General features: G+C 43.7%; 1 protein-coding gene across 1 annotated transcript in view; it reads left to right on the top strand.

Moving 5' to 3' along the window:
- The first annotated feature begins 2,707 nt into the window (after positions 1–2,707).
- Positions 2,708–17,483, top strand: part of LOC137377911 (centrin-1) — a 33,654-nt gene continuing 18,878 nt past the window's right edge. Inside the window, exons 1-2 of the mRNA XM_068047985.1 lie at positions 2,708–2,799; positions 17,035–17,193. Coding sequence (XP_067904086.1) covers positions 2,788–2,799; positions 17,035–17,193 — 171 coding nt within the window. The 5' untranslated portion in view covers positions 2,708–2,787. The remainder of the gene's footprint in view (positions 2,800–17,034; positions 17,194–17,483) is intronic.

The raw sequence follows: 17,483 nt of genomic DNA, 5'->3' as shown, positions 1-17,483 counted from the left end.
GAGCTCATGAAAACAATTGATCAGCCTGAGATAGGGATTGGGTTTTCCCTGTTTTTTTTTCTTTTACTGAGCCTTTTAAAAAGAAGCAACTTTGCAAGCACCTCAAAGCTTGTTTTTAACTGGGGTTCCTTTACTGATGGCACACTGACTTAACCGATTACAGTGATTGATTTACAGCCTGTTGTTCAGCGCTATGTCTTCCATAGCTGGAGGTGAGTTTTTTTCTTCTTTACACTGTTTGGGCCAGTGTTTCTTTTAACTTTCTCTCTTTTAGCTGTAGGTAGTTTTTAAAGATGTTTTCCTGTGGTCTTCAATCTTGGATTTTTTCTTCTCACCACAGCTGCCACCAAGTAATGAGAAGCTTTTTATGTTGTCTGATGCAACATAAATAAGATGTGTGGAGTCCAGGTTGTTCGATCGCCTTTAAGAGTAATGTACCTTTAAGATCTTAGTATGCTAATGATCTTAACACCAAGAGGCAAGTCCTGTAAATGTAAATGTAATATCTCCAAATATGCAGATGACACAAAACTGGGTGGGAGTGTGAGTTGTGAGAAGGATGCAGAGAGGCTTCAGGGTGATTTGGACAAGTTGAGCGAGTGGGTTAATGCATGGCAGTTGCAGTATAATGTGGATAAATGTGAGGTTATCCACTTTGGTAGCAAAAACAGGAAGGCAGATTATTATCTGAATGGCTATAAACTGAGAGAGGGGAATATGCAGCGAGACCTGGGTGTTCTCATACACCAGTCACTGAAGGTAAGCATGCAGGTGTAACAGGCGGTAAAAAAGGCAAATGGTATGTTGGCCTTCATAGCAAAAGGATTCAAGTACAAAAGCAGGAATGTCTTGCTGCAATTATACAGGGCCTTGATAAGGCCACACCTGGAATATTGTGTGCAGTTTTGGTCTCCTTATCTGAGGAAGGATGTTCTTGCTATTGAGGGAGTGCAGCGAAGATTTACTAGACTGATTCCTGGGATAGCGGGACTGACGTATGAGGAGAGATTGAGTCGGTTAGGATTATATTCGCTGGAGTTCAGAAGAGTAAGGGGGGATCTCATAGAAACCTATAAAATTCTAACAGGACTTGACAGGGTAGATGCAGGAAGGATGTTCCCGATGGCGGGGAAGTCCAGAACCAGGGGTCATAGTCTAAGGATACGGGGTAAACCTTTCAGGACTGAGATGAGGAGAAATTTCTTCACCCAGAGAGTGGTGAGTCTGTGGAATTTGCTACCACAGAAAGCAGTTGAGGCCAAAACATTGTATGTTTTCAAGGAGTTAGATATAGCTCTTGGGTCTAAAGGGATCAAAGGGTATGGGGGGAAAGTGGGAACAGACTACTGAGTTGGATGATCCGCCCTGATCATAACGAATGGCGGAGCAGGCTCGAAGGGCCGAATGGCCTACTCCTGCTCCTATTTTCTATGTTTCTATGTAAATAGTTAGTTCTGCACTGCTTATATTAGTTAGCTGTTTAATAAACATGAATGCAGTTTTAAAAATTTATAAAAGTGTAATAAAAACATGACAACTGGAAGTCAAGTGATATTCTTTCAAAGGTCTGCTATTGAAATGTAAAATATCCTCACAATCAGTACTTGTGCTTTAATACTTTAAATAGTGACTGGGATTAATTTGGCTGTGCCTTCTGGATCATCTTTTAATATCCTGGAATGCTTCTGTGAATTTGGATCTCAGATCACAACTAAAATTAAGAATTAATCAGTTCTGTTGAAAGGTTACGGACCTGAAATGTTAACCCTCTTTCTCTCTCCAGGGCCGATGCTATTTTCAGCATAATTTCAGGTTTCCAGCATTCACAGTATTTTGCCTTTGTAAAATTGTAATTGATCTATGGTTAAATCTGAACAGCACAATTGATGTTCTAAATTTAATTGTCTTGGGTTTACTACTTTTAGCTGTATGGTAAAGTGCAAGAGTTTCATTTGCATTTACGCATTCTAACCTCTCATTGCAAAGAGAAAATTCACAGATATAGATAAGTTTTATTTGACAGATTAATGGTGGCAGAATGTTCACATTTCTGCCATCAGCAAGTTCATTCAAGGAGACAGGAGTAGATGAAGCATTTTTGGTTCAAATTATTTCATAAATTGAAACATGTACTTAACCAAGAATTTTTTTGCAGATTAACCAGCAGGTAGTGTGGTTTCCCAGGGTCCCGCAACTCAGGATCACCTGAAGCTGGTCCAAAGTCTTCCGCTGCTTGCATGGGATCATTTCACACCGAAACGAAAACCCTTGCCAAAGTATTTTTCTTCTTGATTGAAATGAGTGGGGGGAACGTTAAGGGACATTAGAGGTTTATAGGGAGGGCTCAATTTCTGCTGGGCATTGGTTGAATGTGAACTGAAAGCAGAAAATGCTGGAAATACTCAGCAAGTGAGGCAGCCTTTGTGGCAAGAGAAACAGAGTTAACGAAGTGTTTTATCTCTCCCTCTCCTTTCAGGTGCTGCCAGAACCGCCTTTAGACCACGAGCTTAACTTGGAGCGGTCAGCGACAATTATTCGGAGGTGTCGCAAGCCTGGCCAATCAGCGCCTTTCGATCTGCATGAAGGCGGGGTCTGCATTGTGATTGGTGGAAAAGTTAGAGATGATTGACGGTTGCTCTTGCCTATTGGAGGATGATTGCTCGAGTTGCTGGGCTGTGATTGGTGGAGCGGTTGTTATGGTGTTTCCTTTTTGGACGTGGAGCCCTCGGCAATGCGACAGCTCGGGTTATTGCAAATTGGTTCTCAACAGTTTGCAGAGCGTGTGAAATGGCTGCGAAGGTGAGTAGAGACCCCTCTGATCTTATATTCTGGCCTGTACGTTGAAATATTCATGGGAAAGCCAGAGGGCCACTGTTACCTGCTGACAATAGCAGGTGAATAATGAGAGAATGAAGGGGGATTGACAATTGTGGGGAACAGTGTGCAGGAGTGTGAATTGGGATTCAGGTGAAAATGGGGGAACCGGATCGTGGGGAACTAATTTTGGGGTTGGACATTATTTACAAAAAGATAGAAGGTAGGGCGGTATAAAATATAGATTCGATTTAACATTCTATCTAAAGGATGTGGTTCTGTTGCCCCCAACATGTCGAAGCAGACTGGACAAGGATTTTCTATCTGTATCTCATGTTTTATGTATGACAAATAATTTATCTTTTGAATCATCCCACATAAACTGATGAACATTGCTACCAGCAGGAGCACGGTTTACCAGAGGGTGCATAGTCATTGTTGCTTTGCTGTGTACAGCGAAGTCCCACAAACAGAAATGAGATAATGAGTTAATCCATTTTTGCTGACATTGTTTGAAGGAAGAGTGATGATTTGGAAACTGAGTGCTCTGCTGCTCTTTGAATCATAATCTTTTACATCCTTCTAAAAGGGCATACGGGGTCAGTTAAACATCTCATCCAAAAGTGCCGCCTCTAACAATCCCATTAATAGTATTGACGTTTTTCTGACAGTTAACTGGAGAATCAGGCTAGATTATGTTCCAAAAAGCTGCTTAAAATTAGTATTGGTTAATATGTTAATCATCATAAGCACATTTGTTCTATAGATTAATGGTATAACAGAATATACCATTCATTGTCCAAGATTAAATTACACACTTGGCACAGTTCATTTTTATTGTGTACGTTGCAACCTGACACTGATGGGCCTCCACTCTTAAGTCTCCTTACTTTGGTGATGTTAGGACACAAAGATACAGCTACTCACCTCAATTTCCAGATGGCTGCTGATGATTCTATTTCCATCTGCAGTGACTCGTTGTCAAATTTTGTCTGATAACTCTCCTGTGAACCACCTTGGGACTTTTTTTTAATGTTAAAGGTGGTATGTAAATGTAAGATGTTCTATTCAATAATCTTAATGTTAGGATGATTTTTCCCAAAGGAAGTGCCATTCTTAATTTCATTGCAATTTAAAGTCCACGAGATTGTTCTTGCAGAGAACTAGTCCCTGATAAGGGGATAGCATTGGAGAAGTCCAGAGATCATACTTGATGTTGAAGCTGAAGAAATTTCATTGACAAACTGAAAATGCTACAGTGAGCATACATTCAAGGTAGCCCTGTTAGGTGCTACATATAGACTATTTATGCAGATGCATTACCACCATAATGCTCTTAAAAAAAAATCTAATTTCTTTTCTTAGTGAGCCTAATTCTGACACATTTCTTATGATAAAACAGCCCATCCTGCAAGTATCTGAAGGCAGTCCCTGCAGCAAAGGATTTTGCAGGGTTTACATCTTCAGCTCAGGTCATCAAGGCTTCTTGGATCGTTTCAGCTGTTCAACTCCATTTCTCATTAGACCTCTACCAATAATGAGCTTGGCCAATGCACCTCACCTACTTGCTTTCATCCAGCTAAAAGTGTGGAATAAGTCCATGATTAGGAAATAGAATTGGAGAATTCCAAAGATAGTACTTGTGTTGAACTTGTGTTAAGGGTAGGCGGTGGCGTAGTGGTATTATCACTGGACTAGTAACTCAGAGACCCAGGGTATTTCTCTGGGGACATGGGTTCGAATCCCACCACAGTAGAAGGTGGAATTTGAATTTAATTAATAAATCTGGAATTAAAAGCTAGTCTAATGATAACCATGAAACCATTGTCGATTGTTGTAAAAACCCATCTGGTTCACTAATGTCCTTTCGGGAAGGAAATCTGATGTCCTTACCTGGTCTGGCCTACATGTGACTCCAGACCCACAGCAATGTGGTTAACTCTTACGTGCCCTCTGAAATGGCCTAGCAAGCCACTCAGTTGTACCTAACCGCTACGAAGTTGATAAAAAGGAATGAAACCGGACGGACCACCTGGCATCGACCCAGCCACCGGAAATGACAACGGAAAACCCAGCCCTGTCGAGCCTGCAAAGTCCTCCTTCCTAACATCTGGGGGCTTGTGCCAAAGTTGGGAGAGCTGTCCCACAGACTAGTCAAGCAACAGCCTGACATAGTCATAGTCACGGAATCATACCTTACAGACAATGTCCCAGATACTGCAATCACTATCCCTGGGTATGTCCTGGCCCACCGGCAGGACAGACCCACCAGAGGTGGTGACACAGTGGTATACAGTAGGGAGGGAGTTGCCCTGGGAGTCCTCAACATCGACTCTGGACCCCATGAAGTCTCATGGCATCAGATCAAACATGGGCAAGGAAACCTCCTACTGATTACCACCTACCACCCTCCCTCAGCTGATGACTCAGTACTCCACCATGTTGAACACCACTTGGAGGAAGCACTGAGGGTGGCAAGGGCACAAAATGTATTCTGGGTGGGGAACTTCAATGTCCATCACCAAGAGTGGCTCGGTATCACCAAGAGTGGCTCGGTAGCACCACTACTGACCGAGCTGGCCGAGTCCTAAAGGACATAGCTGCTAGACTGGGTCTGCGGCAGGTGGTGGGGGAACCAACATGAGGGAAAAACACACTTGACCTCGTCCTCACCAATCTGCCTGCTGCAGATGCTTCTGTCCATGACTGTATTGGTAGGAGTGACCACCGCACAGTCCTTGTGGAGACGAAGTCCTGCCTTCACATTGAGGATACCGTCCATCGTGTTGTGTGGCACTATCACCGTGCTAAATGGGATAGATTTCGAACGGATCTAGCAATGCAAAAATGGGCATCCATGAGGCGCTGTGGGCCATCAGCAGCAGCAGAATTGTACTCAACCACAATCTGTAACCTTATGGCCTGGCATATCCCCCACTCTACCATTACCATCAAGCCAGGAGACCAACCCTGGTTCAATGAAGAGTGCAGGAGGGCATGCCAGGAGCAGCACCAGGCATACCTCAAAATGAGGTGTCAACCTGGTGAAGCTACAACACAGGACTATCTGCGTGCCAAACTGCGTAAGCAGCATGCGATAGACAGAGCTAAGTGATCCCATAACCAACGGATCAGATCTCAGCTCTGCAGTCCTGCCACATCCAGCCGTGAATGATGGTGGACAATTAAACAACTAACTGGAGGAGGTGGCTCCACTAATATCCCCATCCTCAATGATGGGGGAGCCCAGCACATCAGTGCGAAAGATAAGGCTGAAGCATTTGCAACAATCTTCAGCCAGAAGTCCCGAGTTGATGATCCATCTTGGCCTTCGCCTGAAGTCCCCAGCATCACAGATGCCAGACTTCAGCCAATTCGATTCACTCCGCGTGATATCAAGAAACAACTGAAGACACTGGATACTGAAAAAGCTATGGGCCCTGACAATATTCCGGCAATTGTACTGAAGACCTGTGCTCCAAAACTTGCCGCACCTCTAGCCAAGCTGTTCCAGTACAGCTACAACACTGGCATCTACCCTGCAATGTGGAAAATTGCCTCTACACAAAAAGCAGGACAAATCCAACCCGGCCAATTACCGCCCCATCCGCCTACTCTCTATCATCAGTAAAGTGATGGAAGGTGTCATCAACAGTGCCATCAAGCAGCACTTGCTTAGCAATAACCTGTTCAGTGATGCTCAGTTTGGGTTCCGCCAGGGCCACTCAGCTCCTGACCTCATTACAGCCTTGGTTCAAACATGGACAAAAGAGCTGAACTCCAGAGGTGAGGTGAGAGGAGCGCCCTTGACATCAAGGCAGTATTTGACAGAGTATGGCATCAAGGAGCCCCAGCAAAACTGGAGTCAATGGGAATCGGGGAAAACCCTCTTTTGGGTGGAATCATACCTAGCGCAAAGAAAGATGGTTATGGTTGTTGGAGGTCCAGGACATCACTGCAGGAGTTCCTCAGGGTAGTGTCCTTGGCCCAACCATCTTCAGCTGTTTCATCACCTTCCTTCAATCATAAGGTCAGAAGTGGGGATGTTCGCTGATGATTGCACAGTGTTCAGCACCATTCGTGACTCCTCAGATATTGAAGCCAGTCCATGTAGAAATGCAGCAAGACCTGGACAATATCCAGCCTTGGGCTGTAAGTGGCAAGTAACATTCACGCCACACAAGTGCCAGGCAATGACCATCTCCAACAAGAGAGAATCTAACCATCTCCCCATGACATTCAACAGCATTACCACCGCTGAATCCCCCACTATCAACATCCTAGGGGCTACCATTGACCAGAAACTGAACTGGAGTAGCCATATAAATACCGTGGCTACAAGAGCAGGTCCGAGGCTCGGAATCCTGAGGCGAGTAACTCACCTCCTGACTCCCCAAAGGCTGTCTACAAACATTCACTCCCTCCACCACCGACGCACAGTGGCAGCAGTGTGTACCATCTACAAGATGCACTGCAACAATGCACCAAGGCTCCTTAGACAGCACCTTCCAAACCCACGACCTCTACCAACTAGAAGGACATGGGAACACCACCACCTGCAAGTTCCCCTCCAAGTCACACACCATCCTGACTTGGAACTATATCGCCGTTCCTTCACTGTCGCTGGGTCAAAATCCTGGAACTCCCTTCCTAACAGCACTGTGGGTGTACCTACCCCAAATGGACTGCAGTGGTTCAAGAAGGCAGCTCACCACCACCTTCTCAAAGGCAATTAGGGATGGGCAATAAATGCTGGCCTGGCCAGCGTCGCCCACATCCCATGAATGAATAAAAAAAACCCCTGCAAATTTCAATTTACAAGCTGGACATACAATCAAGGTAGCCCTATCACTTGCTACACTTGAGTGAGGAATAACCATGACATATACTTTTGTAACTTTTATGAGAAATAGCTAGAGAATCTGCATGCTTATATCTAGAACAACCATTAAATAGGCAAAGCTTCTTAGCAGATCCCCACCACACGCCCCATGTTCCTGCTCCATAGAAAAATTGTATAGGATCAAAATGAGATATCCGTTGCAGATTAATTGTTCCAAAAAACATACTCCAAGATTAATACAGAATGCATCACCAAAGGGGAGTGAGCATTGAATATAATGTTGCCATAATTCTACCTTCAGAACAAACTCTGACAGCCACAAACCAAGCTTATTAGAAAAGTTTATATCCCCCTGCCATAAACAGAGCAGGTGTTTAAATCAAGAATTTCAAAACTTGCCATGAAAATCAGAGAGTAAGTGCATTGTGTGGTGGCAGTGGGCTATACAATGCAGGAGAATCTATGGTTTGATCTGGAGTTTGTTCTGAGTTGACCTTTTTAAGTTGGGCATCAGTGGGCTTCAGTATTTTTCTTTATTCATGGGATGTGGGAGTTGCTGGCAAGGTGAGCAGTTATTACCCAGTTCCTTGAAGGTGGTGGCGAGCTGCCTTTTTGAACTGCTGCAGTCTGTGTGGTGAAGGTACTGTCTCGGAGCTGTTGGGTAGGGAGTTTGAGGATTTTGACCCAGTGATGATGAAGCAACAACAATTTATTAAATCAGGATGGTGTGTGACTTGGAGGAACTTGCAGGTGGTGGTGTTTCCATGCACATGCTGCCCTTATTCTTCTAGGTGGTAGAGATCGCGCTTTTGGGAGGTTCTGTTGAAGAAGCCTTGGTGTGTTGCTGCAGTGCATCTTATATATTTTTTATTATTCTTTCATGGGATGTGAGCGTGGCTGGCAAGGCCAGCATTTGTTGCCCATCCTTAATTGCCCTCGAAAGTGGTGGTGGTGAGCCACCTTCTTGAACTGCTGCAGTCCATCGCGCTGTTAGGGAGGGAGTTCCAGGATTTTGATCCAGTGACAGTGAAGGAAAGGCAATATATTTTCAAGTCAGGATGGTGTGTGGCTTGAAGTGGAACTTTCAGCTGCTGGTGTTCCCTGCATCTACTGTCCTTGTTCTTCGGGGTGGTAGAAGTAGCAGGTTTGGAAGGTGCTATTGAAGGAGGCTTGGCGAGTTGCAGTACATCTTGTATATGGTACACACTGCATCCACGGTGTGTTGGTGGTGGGGAGAACAAATGTTTAAGCTGGTGTATGGATGTCATTCAAGCGGGCTGCTTTGTCCTGGATGGCGTCGAGCCTCTTGAGTGTTGTTGGAGCTGCAGTCATTCAAGCAAGTGGGGAATATTCAAACACACTGCTGACTTGTGCTTTGTACATGTTGGAAAGGCTTTGGGGAGTCAGGAGGTGAGTCACATGCTGCAAAATAGTTAAGTTTCTGATCAATGGTCACCTCTTTTCTCCCCTCCCCCTCCCCCCAGATGTTGCTGGTGGGGGATTCGGCATTGGTAATCACGGTGAAGGTCAAAGGGGCAGGGCTTAGACTTTGTCTTGTTGGAAGTGGTCATTGTCTGGCACTTGTGTGGGGTGAATGTTACTTGCCACTTTATCAGCCTAAGTCTGAATGTTATCCAGGTCTTGTTGCATGCGGGTACAGTCTACTTCATTATCTGAGGAGTTGCAAATTGTACTGAACACTGTGCAATCGTTAGCAAACATCTCCACTTCTGACCTTTATGATGCAGGGAAGGTTCTAGATGAATCAGCTGAAGATGGTTGGGTCTAGGACGCTATCCTGAGGACCTCCTGCATTGATGACCCAAGGCTGAGATAATTGGCCTCCAACAACCACAACCATCTTCCTTTTGTGCGAGGTGTAAGTCCAACCAGTGGAGAGTTTTCCTCATGGTTCTAATTGACTTCAGTTTTACTAGGGCTCGTTGATGCCACACTCACGTAAAATGTTGCTTTGTTGTCAAGGGTAGTCACTCTCACCTCACCCCTGGAATTCGGCTCCTTTGTCCATGTTTGGGCCAAGTCTATATTGAGGTCTGGAGCCAAAAATGTCTGGCAGAACCCAAATTGAGTACCAGTAAGTTTTGCTGATGACTCAAAGTAGGCTGATGGGGTGGAAATTGGCCAGATTGGATTTGTCCTGCTTTTTGTGAATAGGACATAGCTGAGCAATTTTCCACATTGTTAAGTAGATGCTAGAATTGTAACTATACTGGAACAGCTTGACTAGGGGCGCAGTTAGTTCTGGAGCACAAGTCTTCAGCACTACAGCTTGGATGTTGTTGGGGCCCTTAGCCTTTGCTGTGTCCATTGTGCTCAGCTGCTTCTTGATATCACATATAGTGAATCAAATTGGCTGAAGACTGGCATCTGTGATGCTGGGGACCTCAGGAGGAGACTGAGATGGATCATCCAATCGGCAATCCTGGCTGAAGATGTTTGTAAATGCCTTGCATAAGAACGTAGGATGTAGGAGCAGGAGTAGGCCATTTGGCCCTTAGAGCCTGCTCTGCAGTTCGATTAAGATCATGGCTAATCTGGTTGCAGTCTCAGCTCTACCTTCCTGTCTCTCTCTCCCTGCCCCCGCCCCCATAACCCTTGACTCCTTGTCTATCAAAAATCTATCTAACTCAGCCTTGAATAAATTTAATGACCCAGCCTCCACTGCTTTCTGGACCGAGAGAATTCCACAGACTAATGACCCTCTGAGAGAAAAGATTTCTCCTCCTCTCAGTCTTAAAAGGAGATCCCTCTGTACCACTGAGTTCTGCAATCTCTCTCCATTTAAATCGTGTACTGCTTTTCTATTCTTCTTGCCAAAGAGGACAAGTTCACATTTTCCCACATTATACTCCACTTGCCAAATTTTTGCCCACTCACTTAACCTATCTATATCCCTTTGTAGACTCTTCACCTCCTCTTGACAACTTACTTTCCTTCCTATCTTGGTGTCATCGGCAAATTTAGCTACCATACATTCGGTCCCTTCATCCAAGTCATTGATATAGATTGTAAATAGTTGAGGCTCCAGCCCCCCACTAGTTATAGCTTGCCAACCTGAAAAAGACCCATTTATCCCTACTCTCTGCTTTCTGTTAGCTAACCAATCCTTTATCCATGTTATTATGTTACTCCCTAGACCATGTGCTCTATTTGTGGAGCCTGCTCCTCTGGTTAGTTGTTTAATTGTCCAGCACCATTCATGACTGCATGTAGCAGGACGGCAGAGCTTTGGTTGTGGGATTGTTCAGCTCTTTCTGTAGCATGTTGCTTCTGCTACTTTCCATGCATGTAGTCCTATGTGGTAGCATCACCAAGTTGCTGTCTCATTTTTAGGTATGCCTGTTGCCTTGATGTGGCACCTTATCAAATGCCTTTTAGAAATCCAAGTACACCACATCTACAGGTTCCCATTTATCCACCTTGCTTGTTGCTTCCTCAAGAACTCTAATAAATTAGTTAAACACGATTTCCCTTTCACAAAACCATGCTGACTTTGTTTGATCCCATTACGATTTTCTAAGTATCCTGTTATAACCTCCTTAATAATAGATTCGAGCATTTTCCCTATGACAGATGTTAGACTAACTGGCCAATAGTTTCCTGCTTTCTGGCCACCTTCTTCCTTGAATAAAGGTGTTACATTCACTCTTTTCCAATCCGCTGGAACCCTTCCAGAATCTCAGGAATTTTGGAAGATTATAACCAATGCCTCTACTATTGCTGCAGCCACTTCTTTTAAGACTCTAGGATGCAAGTCATCTGGTCCTGGGGACTTGTCAGCCTTTAGGTCCAATAGTTTTCCCTGCACCTTTTTCCTCGTTACGGTGATTGTCTTAAGTTCCTCCCTCCCTTTTACCTCTTGATTTTCAAATATCTTTGGGAAGTTTTCTAAGTCTTCTACAGTGAAGACAGACACAAAACACCTGTTCAACGCCTTCACCATTTTCTTGTTTTCCATTGTCTTTTCATTGCCTTGTCTTTTGCATTCACTTACTGGACTCTGCCATCACTGAGGATGGGGATATTTGTGGAGCCTGCTCCTCTGGTTAGTTGTTTAATTGTCCAGCACCATTCATGACTGAATGTGGCAGGACGGCAGAGCTTTGGTTGTGGGATTGTTCAGCTCTTTCTGTAGCATGTTGCTTCTGCTACTTTCCATGCATGTAGTCCTATGTGGTAGCATCACCAAGTTGCTGTCTCATTTTTAGGTATGCCTGTTGCCATTTCTGGCATGCTCTTCTACACTACAGTCCTCATTGTGAACCAAGGTTTGTCCCCTTCATGCTGGTAATGGTAGAGTGAGGGATATTCTGGGCCATGAGGTTACAGATTGTGGTGGAATACAATTCTGCTCCAGTTGGTGGCTCAGAACACCTCATGGATGCCACGTTTTGAGCTGCTAGATTTGGTCTGAATCTTATCCCATTTAGCATGGTGATAGTTCCCCACACACGATGGAGGGTGTCCTCAGTGTGAAGACGGGACTTTGCCTGTACAAGGACTGTGTTGTGGTCCCGCCTATCAACACTGTCATGGACAGATGCATCTGCGACAGATAGGCTAATAGACTAACTGGCAGTTGTGTCCTTCAGAGCTTGGTCAGTAGTGGTGCTGCTGAGTCACTGTTGATAGACCTTGAAGTTGAACTCCCAGCATACATTCTGCATCCTTGCTCCCCTCAGTAGTTTTTCCAATATGGAGGAGTACTGAATCATCAGTAGAGAGAGGACAGTGGGTGATAATCAGCAGGAGGTTTCCTTGCCTGTATTTGACCTGATGCCATGAGACGTCATGGGGTCTGGAGTCAATGTTGAAGACTCCCAGGGCCATTTCCTTCTGATAGTATACCACTGTGCCACTATCTCTGGTGGGTCTGTCTTGCCTGTGGGAGAAGACATACCCAGGGATGATGATGATGGAGTTTGGGATGTTGACTTAAAGATAGCTAGCTGTTCTCACAGAATCCTGTGACTTTCTTGACAAGCTTATGGGACAGCTCTCCCAATTTTTCCACGTCCTCAGTTGTTGGTGAGGAGGACTTTGCAGGGTTGAGTGGGCTGGGTATTCTTTTGTTGTGTCCTGTGCCTAGGTTGTGGGTAGCTGCCCATTTTTTTTTTCTGTAGCTGCAATACAACTGAGTGGTTTGCTAGACCATTTCTGAGGACCGTTGAGTCAACCACATTGCTGCAGGTTTGGAATCAAACACAGGCCAGACCAGGTAAGGATGTCAGATTTCTTTTCCTAAAGGACATGAGTGAAATAGATGGATTTTTATGACAATCCAGTAGTTTCATGGACACAATTACTGATATCTCTTCATTACAGATTTTATTTAATTGACTGACTTTAAATTCCCCAGCTGCTGTGGAACTCAGATCTCTCAAATCTTGTAATCCAGTTGCATAATCACTATGCTACCGTATCCTAGTTTCCCCTAGACTAGGAAATAAAATCTACCAAATTCCCTCCATTCACCCTCATCCACCCCTCCCTCCTCCCTTTCCCCGATTGCTAGCTAGAAATATCAAAGGGGTAAAGGGTTAGATTTAGCCATATCTATGGGATGTTAACAGTTATCAACCATTCAGTTTAGGGCAAGGTACTACTGGAGGGTAACTGCTGTAAGTGGAGTAGCACTTCTGCATGAGTCATTGCCTGTGGGAGAAGCAATTAGTGTAAAGAAAATTGGGTAGGAGAAAAAAAACTATATAATGACGTACAGTAGAAAAGCAAAGAAGTTATGCTAAACCTTTATCAAACACTTGGTCCGTCTTAGCTGGAGTGTAGTTCAATTAGGAACATAGGACAACAATAGGCCATTCAGCCCATCGAGGCTGCTTCCCATTCAATATGATTGTGGCTGATCTTCCACTTCAATACCTTTTTCCCCACACTATCCTCATATCCCCTTATGTCATTTGTATTTAGAAATCTGTCAATCTCTGCTTTAAACATACTCAATGACTGAGCTTCCACAGCCCTGTTGGGGGGGAGAATTCCAAAGATTCACAACCCTCTGAGTAAAGAAATTTCTCCTCATCTCTGTCCTTAGTGACTTCCCCCTTATTTTGAAATTGTGTCCCCTGGTTCTAGACTCCCCAAATAGGGGAAAAATCTTAGCTGCATCTACCCTGTTTATCTCTTTACGTATTTTGTAGGTTTCAATGAGATCACCTTTCATTCTTAGAAACTCTAGAGAATAGAGGCCCATTTTCCCCAATTTCTCTTCAAAGGACAGTCCTGCGATCCCGGGAAAAAGTGTGGTGAACCTTCATTGCACTCCCTCTATGGCAATAATATCCTTCCTAAGGTAAGGAGACCAAAACTGCACACCGTACTCCAGGTGCAGTCTAACCAAGGTTCTGTACAATTGAAGCAAGACTTCACTACTCCTGTTGTGATAAAGGCTAACATACCATTAGCTTTCTGGGCATCACATTTCAGCAAGGATGTCCAGGCTTTCGACAGATGCAGATGAGATTTACTTGAGTAGTACAGGGATGGAGGACTCCAGTTATATGGAGAGAACAACGAGGTTGAGGGTGTTCTCCTCAGAGCAGAGAAGGTTAAGAAGAGATTTGATGGAGATGTTCAAAATCATGAAATGGTTTTGATAGACTAAATGAGAAGAAACTCTTTCCAGTGGCAGAAGGATATGGATTTAATGTGATGGTGGAAGCAGATACAATAACTACTTACAAAAAGGAACTGGCAAATACTTAAAGCGAGAAAAATACAGGGCTATGGGGAAAGAGCAGGGGAGTGGGACCAATGGGATAGTTTTACCAAAGAGCCAACACAGGCACAATAGCATGAATAGTCTCCTGTGCTATACCATTCTATAAATAATAACCAGAGATGTCATGGAACTTTGTTTTTTTCTCCTCTGTTTAAAACAGTGTGCCTTTACAAACTAAGGGGGGGCACAGTGTGCCAGCTACACAAGTTCCTAGGCCACAGCATGAGAGAGAAGGTCACATGGTGTACTGTAGCTTCTAATTGTGTGTAAAAACTGGCTAGAACAAGTTTGAATTGGAGACAAACGAAGCATGCCGTACACTGAAAAGAAGTTGTCTATTTCTCAGCAGAGGAAATCTACATTGAGCTCAGACTGTGTTTGTCTAAGGAGGAATAAACCCCTAAAAAAGAACAATTTGCATTGTTGGAGGTAGTAAATTCCATTTTACTTCGAAACTCTAAGAAGCCTGCTACAGAAGTAACTCTCTATTGCCTATTTGTGCTTGCTGGAATTGTCAATAAAGTTTTACCAAAAGACGGCCGATTTTAAAATCCAAGTAGACCTATTGCTGTGCTTCTCGCTGAAAGAACTGTGTGACGCCTGCTGCAGCTAAAATACTTTGAATGCCTATCTATTAAAAACTGTTTTGTTGAATTCGCCTGGAGACTTCGAATGGCATCTGATTACTCTACTCTGGGACATGTCATCAACCGGGAACGTACTTTACCAGGACTTGCAACCCAGCTACTTATTTTATTCCTAAGAAACATTACTTCTTTTTAAAACCGGTTAACCATTGTTAGTTTGAGTATGCATGGGGAAGCTTAGGTTAAATAAGAAGTTATAAGGTCTTTAGACATAGGTTTATCTTAATAATGTTTAAGATTTAATTTTTTAATAAATAATTTGTTGGCTGAAGATATTGTATTCTGGGGGTTAATAAAGTGTTTAATTTGGCTGTTTTCCGATTAGGTGGAAAAATGTTAATAATATGCTGTGGAGTGATGGGATTGAATTGACAGGGCATTGCTCCCGCCACAGGCATAACACGGGCAAGGTACAAGGGAGTGCCTGGCACACATGAAACCATACCCTAGCAAAGAGCCAACATCTTGACGATGGGTTGGGGGGAAAATGAGAGCAGGGATTGGGGGGAGGGGTGGGAAGGGAAGGCTTCCAGGTCCATCAAGCTTATTCCTTCCAGAGGAAACATACAATACCCTATCACTCTACACAACCCATTTCCAGTGAAAGGCTGGAACATGCAACATTACACCTTCAAGTGTACCTATATTCTTTGAGTGAATCTTATGCAGTGCAAACTGTAAATTCTGCCCACCTCCTCTATGGGCTGAGAAGTATTACAGGGAGAGCGTTTTCTTACATTACCTTTCCAGGTATGTTTGTTTCTCAAAATACAGGACATGCACAGTGTTCTGCACCTGGATAACCTGACTCGACATTTACATAGTCGTATTACCTAAGTTTTTTTTCCCCTTGAAAATGCCAAGATGAACATAAACCCTTACCCTTGCCGCTGACTGTATCCCTTTCTCTGGCCACTGTCCAGGGTTAAACCATACTGTTTGCAAATTCGGTGTCCTGTTCAACCCTAAGTTATAGAATTGTTACAGCACAGAAGGAGGCCATTCGGCCCATTGTGTCCGTGCTGGCTCCGTGGAAGAGCAAATCACCTTTTGTACTCTATGCTCCTATTTATAAAGCCCAGGATTCCATATGATTTATTAACCGCTTTCTCAACCTGCCCTGCCACCTTCAATGATTTGTGCACATATACCCCCAGTTCCCTCTGCTCCTGCACCCCCTTTAGAATTGTACTATTTATTTTATATTGCCGCTCCTCGTTCTTCCTACCAAAATGAATCACGTCACACTTCTCTGTGTTAAATTTCATCTGCCAATTTAAGTTTCTGACTTCATATTCTTTACATCAGGATGACCACTTACTTCTACCTCTGTAATATTACCTATCTCTGTTCTTTTCTTAGCCCATCAGCTACTGAAATCCTCATTCCTGCCCTTGTCACCTTCAGATTCAACTATTGCAATCCATTCCTCGCCAACTTCCCATTCTCCCGCCTCAAAACTTCAGCTCATCCAAAACACTCTTGTTGGAATCCTATCCCAGACCAAGTACTACTCACCCATACCTGCTTTGATGATTTATAGTGATTTCTCATCCCTCAAATTTGAAACACATCTTTGTGTTTAAATATCTCCATGGTCTTGCTCTTTTTTTTGTATCCTGCTCGCTTCCAAACCCTCTATCCCTCTGATTTCGGTCTTTTATGCATCTCCTTACCTATCACCCCACTGTTGGTGACTGTGGCTTCAGCCGCTGAGGCCCCAGATTCTGGTATTTCCTCTCTTAACCCCTCCTCTGCCTTTAAGTGCTTCCTTAAAATCCCATCTTTCACTGCTTTTAGCCACCCCTCTTGATCTTTCTGTTGCTTGGCATCGGTTTTTCTCTTCATTGTCATTGGGACCTTGGGATGTTTCTCTTTGTTAAAGATTATATAAATACAAGTTGTTGAAATTCACAAAGAATACTTCCATTGAATAGTATTGATAAATGATTATGTTTGCAATATTGCAGACCTCTGCCTACAAAAAAACATCTTTGAGTGCAACAGTACAGAGGAAGAAACCCGGACCGAAACCAGAAATTACTGAAGAACAAAAGCAGGAAATAAGAGAAGCATTCGACCTGTTTGATACAGATGGCGCTGGATCTATTGACGTCAAAGAATTAAAGGTATAGTCTACTCTAGCAGTTAAACTATGCATTTAATCCTTTTTCAGGATCTTGATTATAGTGGGAAAGCTCTACTCATACCAATAGGCAGGCCATTGTTTTTGTAATAACACTCCTTTTGATTGCTGTCCATCACAAACATTCTTTTGTCTCAAGTAAACATCAGCATGGATCTGTTGGGCTGAATGGCCTGTTACTGTGCTGTAAATACTTTGTAATTTGTACCAGGGTTTGAATTTGCTTGCAGCTTCTGTACAAATGTTAATTTACTGAGGAACATTTCATCTCTG

This window comes from Heterodontus francisci, chromosome 15 (genome assembly GCF_036365525.1).
Source record: "Heterodontus francisci isolate sHetFra1 chromosome 15, sHetFra1.hap1, whole genome shotgun sequence".
Classification (NCBI taxonomy): domain Eukaryota; kingdom Metazoa; phylum Chordata; class Chondrichthyes; order Heterodontiformes; family Heterodontidae; genus Heterodontus; species Heterodontus francisci.
Note: the sequence above shows the minus strand (reverse complement) of the source record. Positions and strands in the feature narration are given on the sequence as shown.